Below are 6,338 nucleotides of genomic sequence, written 5' to 3'. Positions count from 1 at the left end.
ACTACCGTGCATTTTAGCAAAAGTTTCTACACTCTACTGACAGCCTTTGTTGAGCCAACGCTGAGCGCATGTTGGTGCTTAGATGAATCGTTACGCGAGCAAGGTACGCTCAGGAGCAGCTGTGAATAACGACATTCGACCAGCGAAACGACCCAGGTTGAATGAAGCTGACAGTTCAGATGACGATTTTCCAGACGCCGACCTCACGGTCGAAGAATTCGATCTGTGTCTAACACAGGCTACGGGAGCATCGAAGCCAACCAACACCACCACAGACACCGGCAATGTTAGCAACGGACTGCCCTGTGTAGCAATAAAAGACCTCAGCTACAGTTTGGACGGGCAGGTACAACTGCTACAGCGTAAGGTTGCGTCCCTCGGTAAGGAGTTGCATGACACACGCCTTGGCAAGCTAGACGAGCTGAAAGCGCAAGCAGACGCCTTTGCGAAGGAACGACACGACCTCAAAGCGCAGATTGAATTCAAGGATGGTGAGCTACGTAGCTGCGCCATACGACAGGCGACGTTGGAAGAAAAACTTCGCGAAAAAGGCATTGAAACCCGTCTCAAGCAAACAGTTGAGCAGGCAACGTCAACCGGCGACGCTCCATTCTCTTCTACTTCAAAAAACGGTAGCGTTGCCACGAAAGCACCGGAACGCATCTTTACATTCAGCAAAGGTTCGAACCGGTCGGCTTGGTTGTCGTCGCAGTATGGTGTGCACGCGTTCCAGAGTACCGCAAGCGATCACAACGGACAAGCGCACCTCGACGTGTTGCGGGACTACGCGAGCAAACGAACAAGCGGAGATGTGGCACAAGTTGTTCCAAATGCTGTTATTTTGTCATTGCGTGGGCTCAGTGAATGCATACACGAAACTTTAATCTGCGCCTCGTCGGCAGACAGCTCTGTTGCAGAGAGGGTCGCCCTAAGCGCGGAAAAGTATGACGAAGGATTCGTTTTCGATGTGTTGGCAGACTTGTGCATGGTTGAAGACTCAGCTCTGCTTGCTGCTGTGGTAGGCTTGCTGAATGCTTTTGCTCTTTCTTCGGAAGGGGCGTGCTCGGCAATACTGAAGCGGCCGGGCATGCTGACTCACCTTTTGCAGCGATTCGGCGAAGAAACGGTCACCATTCCAATTCTTAGGCTTCTCAGCTCCCTTGCGAACGTCGATGACTCGCTCGCACCTTTTTGTTGCTCCTCAGCGACAGTGTCGCGCTGCATGTGGAAGTGCCTGTGCAAACCGTTTGAACAACACGTCCCTGTGCCACTTCTCAATGAAGGACTTCATTTTGCACACCAAGCTTCCTGTACGGCACAGAGCTTGTGCCCGTGTTTTGCCTGGTTTGTCACAAAGATTTCTCAGAACATCAGAGCCTTGCAGTTGTCCTCGGCCAGCATGCGGAGTTCGAACGCCCTCTTGAGCCGCATCTGTGCCATAGCCCAAAGCCAGCCTCAGCACAGACAGCAGGCGTGCCGACTACTGACACCAGGCAAGCACAGCTCGAGGCTTGTCCACGTGTGGCCATTTGTGGATGAGGACACTGCCAATCAATCACCGAGTTCCGACCAGGACTGAAACGAATTTGCAACATTCGGTTTCAACTTTGCTTTCGTGAAGGATGCAATGTCACAGTGTACAGCCACAAAAGAAAGACTGATATGCTGCTTTGCAGCAAAAGAACCTTTCCGGAGTATTTGATGTAAATAATTCTCTTTATTTGTACACCGTTGAGCACCATCCTCAATTTTTAGCTAAAAATATACATCTAGCCCGGTTTCCACTGCCCCTTGTTGAGTTGGTTGACTCTGTCCGAGTGCGCATGGTTTCTGTTGGCCAGGCCTCGGAGTTGTCGGTTCACATTCCTGAGTAAGCGGGACCACCGCCACTTTCCGGCGTGACCCAATTGATGTTTTGACTTGGATCTTTGATATCACACGTCTTGCAGTGTATGCAGTTCTGTGCATTAATTTGTAGTCGAACACCTTTGCCATCCTCCTTAGGCACATATTCATACACACCTGCAAAAAGTGACATGAATTAATTGGGGTAACAAAAGTTGCCATCAGTAATGAAAATGCAATTAAAAAATGGAGGCAATGAATGGTCACAAGTTATCTCCAAAATGCAGTCGCGTATGTCCCACACTGCCATTTCACGTTGACAAAAAAAAAATGCTTTCGTAGACATAATTTTTAGACTAAAGTACCGAAGTAACACTGCAGCATCACCTCGCCACACCAAAGAGCGATAAACTAGATTGTGAAATGGTTTGTTGCTTTAAATTTGACCCTGCTCTCATGTAAAATCTGCTATGGAGTAAATTAGAAAATGTCCACCCACTAATTTTCTTTGCCCTCAGTCAAGAAGTTCGGTACTATAATCAGAAACAACTTTTCTTGGCAGTACTGTGGATGCTACAGAGCTGAAACGAATGCCTGTTTCGGTGCCATAAAATAGTACTTAAATCTACTGCTAATTTCCTCATTCGCCTTGCTGAAATAAATACTTCATTATCATCAGACTTGAATAGCTGTGGGATTTGGGTGGTAAAAAACAGTTATTGTTCACTTTTCAAAAATACCTTTCTTTTCTGCATGCCCATTTTCTGAAGCATACATGGCGTCCATGACGCAGTGGCTCAATGTGTGGCCGTCAACGTGTTGTTTAGTTCTCGGAGAAAAATGTACACATATGACACTAAAATGTACATTGAACAATTGAAATGTCTTACTGATCAAATTTTTCATGTACATGCTTTTCTGAACGCATTAACGATGCAAGCGAGCAAAACTGATATCAGTCACAAGCTGCCGTGCAACTCTAACGTAAAGCGCAGCCTCCACAGCCTTTGGTCTACCGTCAAGATAAGTTGTCAATGAATATAGTGCACCAGGATGCTAAAATTTCACAGTGTTAAAAACAGTCTCAGAATGAACTTACACAATGGTAATTAACTATGTAGTAACAATCCTCTATGGCCACTCATAGCCAAAGCAAGAGCGTTACTAATGCACTGTGTCAGAGTTTCCTTATTCGAGCTTCTAGCCTATGCAATTAATTTAACGAAAGCAGACCTATACAACTTGACCAGTAAAGCAAGTAGTAGTAAACCCAGTAAAGCCTGACCTATTTAAGGCAGACCAAGTTTGCACATTCAAGCTTGAGAAAGTAGTTCTCATGCTACATATTTCTGTCAACATTAAAGCATTGAAATTCTGCAATTAAGATGACCAACATAGCCAAACCTAGATTTATATCTAAGTGTTTAGTATGACAAACTTTTATTCAATGCTCGGTACCTGTATCACACAGGTCCTTTTGAAAGGTTATCAAGTCGATGGCCATCGAAACGTCCCAACTGCATCAACGCGATAAAGTTGTTGTGTTGCTACATGACAATTTTGAAAGGACGTCGAGTGAATCAGACATTGCAAGCAAAAATTGTGTGGAGCTGCAGTTCTTCATTTTCTTATTCATAAACCTAAAATTTGTTCATATAAGGTTACTTAAAAACTCAAATATATCTGTTGACATTGCTTGAATACTTCAATAAATTGGTTATTTGTAGTTATGAATGCATAGTTAGCTTTCAGGTTACTGAAAAGCTAAACTGTGGCAAGTGAAACATTACGATGAACACAAGCATGAGGCTGTTGTCGGAAGTATGCGCAGTTCACACATTTCGAACAAAGATACTATGCTAAATGATTCACAACACTCGCATAGCCTGCTTTTAAAGCATACTGGTCAGATTCCTTTTTTTCTAATCGCGTGTACGAGCACACCCGGAAAGAGAGGGCACATTCATGCTGTTTCCACTTTTGTCACTCAATGCCCATCAAAGCTTCAACAGAGTTGTGGGGTGCTTCATTGACTCCATAGAGTATTGACTCAACGGCCTTCGAAACTACTTCTGGGGAGGCTCGTGCTTGACAGTTCAGTCAATAGACCATAGGTTCTATGGACTTCCTGACGCCCGCGTTTCACAAGCGAAATATTAGTTACAGTGAACAAAATATTTTTTAGGGGCGAAGCTCCGTGGGGTGTGGGTCATTTCCTCCTCCATTTGTATGCAGTATGTACTATGTAGCCATCTATAGTTTATGAATTGCTCACTAGATGGCATTGTGTGTATATGTCCTTGGCAGCTATGGAGAAAAAAAACGGCTTTGGATGGCAGCTATGGAGAAAAAAACCGGCTTTGAGTAACTACCGAAAGGGCAAAAATGAAATAAGGAGGGAGGCATTTTACGATAATTCAAGGGGAAGCGCTTTACTGTTTGAAGCGAGATCGGGTTGCCTTAGAACGCGTAGTTATAAAGCAAGATTCAGTAAAGAAGAAGAACAATGCACATGCTGCGGGAAAGATAAGGAAACGGCGGAGCATGTTCTGATTGAATGTGGAGATATCCACCCAGGTGTACGTTTGGGCACGAGCCTACAGGAAGCCTTGGGTTTTAGGGACAACAATGGAAAGCTGAACACACCCGCGATTGAAATAAGTAAGAGACGGTTAGAGTATTGGTGGCAGAAAATTAGAGAGAAAGGACAAAAATAAATATTGGAAAAATAAAATATGGACAGTGTGCCGTAAATGGCAGAGAACTTAAGCTGGAAATTTACCTTTTTTTCCATTAAGATAGAATTTATCGAAGTAGAGGCATTAGGCCAACATAAAAAAAAAGGAAAAAAGGTTTTTTTTTTTTTTTTTGTCGAGCCTGGTGGCATACTTGTCACCACCCCGTTATAAAGGGGACGCTCATAGCATCCATCCATCCATCCTTGGAAATATTACTAGATGGGGTTAGAGGCCTTCATATACTTCACGATTAAACAGGATAGATGGCGCTAGTGAATGATGATGATAAGTGGGGCTAGGCATCAGTCTGTCCGATGCGTGCTCTAGTGTCATAGGAGCGGGCGGACTGACAGACAGACGGGCGGACGCTTTGCCCCAATCATCGTAATTCGCTCCATGGATGTGCTGTGAATTTTTTGTTTTCTCACGATTCAGAAAAGTAGTTCTGTAGTGCAACTTTCATTTACAGAGACGGGTTCATCACAAATAGTTAGCCTGAATCGCTGCTTTCAGGCCAGTAGAGAAAGAGAGAATAAAATGAGGGAAAGGCAGGGAGGTTAACCAGAAATTGGAGCATCCGGTTTGCTACCAAGCGCTAAGAGAATGGGGAATAAAGATGGGAAAGAAAGCGAAGAGCGAAATAGACGTGCAAAAAAGAAAAGAAAGTGAGCTGGTGTGCTATAGTCTATTCAACAGGCCACTACCATGCAAAAAGTTCAATAAGGTCTTCAATGATTTTCTGTGCGAAGACAGATTATGTCACCTTTCAAGCACTGACTGTTCTGACAAGGGTCTGTTTTCAAGGCGAGCTAATGCAGCAGCTAGCTGCCGTCTTTGCACGCTGTAAAAAGGGCAGTGACAGAGAACGTGCTCTATCGTTTCATCGCTGCCACAATGATTGCAAGCAGCACTGTTGTCTTCCATGCCAGTAGATTCCACAAGAACAGTGAGAAAACGATCATGATGATAAGGAAAGAAAAGTAGATGGGAACATATAAAAACCACAGAAAAGACTCGGTACACTTATTTCAATTGCACACCACTGCCATTAACTGTCTTTTAGAAATAACCAAAAGGACTTTCATGGGCAAATTTGAGAAATATTTTATGTGCACCCCAAAGTACTTTTAAAAGTGGCTGGTTGACTTTACACAAAGAAACCAAAGATACACACATGTTATGTACTACACATAAATGTGGTCATGCAGTACAGAAATAAACTAGGCTATCAATTATATGCAAACACGCCAGTTTTGATATGGCACTCGGCATGAATTTAGTAGTGCTTCCTTTCATAAAATGTCGGACAACGCTACATCACGTTCATGACTGACACATAACAAAGTCCGCTTGCCTGCAGGGCAAAACCTCTGCTCTGGTCCATCATAGATGGCATGATTTCGCTCGACAGGGATCTTATCATTCATAAGGGTCAGGTGGGGTGGCTGATTTCCTTCGTGGTTGGTGCCTGTCAGCGCAACGGAAGATGGGAGGTCAAACGACACCACATTGTCCGGTTTCGGATACTCGATCGGCTTGAAATTCTTGGCTGGTTCCAGCTTACTGCTGTCAGTCCCTGCAAGAAGCATAAATCGATAAAAAGTTTATTTCACCACAATTTCCTGGATGGTCTTCAAGTTTAAAAGCAGCTCTGGGCAGCTCGACTGGCCCTCTCAAGAACCTCACGATGGCAGCATATTGCGTTCGCAGCATGAATGTGCATATCTGATAACAACGTTTACATACATTAGTATT

The 6,338-nt window shown here is 44.1% G+C and overlaps 1 protein-coding gene across 1 annotated transcript in view; it reads right to left on the bottom strand.

Annotated features, from left to right (window-relative positions):
* Positions 1 to 1,695: 1,695 nt before the first annotated feature.
* The window catches only part of Etf-QO (electron transfer flavoprotein-ubiquinone oxidoreductase), a 38,666-nt gene continuing 34,023 nt past the window's right edge, over positions 1,696 to 6,338 (bottom strand). Inside the window, exons 12-13 of the mRNA XM_037421624.2 lie at positions 5,938 to 6,159; positions 1,696 to 2,022 (exon numbers count right to left, since the gene is read on the bottom strand). Of these exons, the coding sequence (XP_037277521.2) occupies positions 1,859 to 2,022; positions 5,938 to 6,159 (386 nt within the window). The 3' untranslated portion in view covers positions 1,696 to 1,858. The remainder of the gene's footprint in view (positions 2,023 to 5,937; positions 6,160 to 6,338) is intronic.

This window comes from Rhipicephalus microplus, chromosome 2 (assembly GCF_043290135.1).
Source record: "Rhipicephalus microplus isolate Deutch F79 chromosome 2, USDA_Rmic, whole genome shotgun sequence".
Lineage (NCBI taxonomy): Eukaryota > Metazoa > Arthropoda > Arachnida > Ixodida > Ixodidae > Rhipicephalus > Rhipicephalus microplus.
The sequence above is the reverse complement of the archived record's forward strand: the minus strand, read 5'-3'. Positions and strand labels throughout refer to the sequence as shown.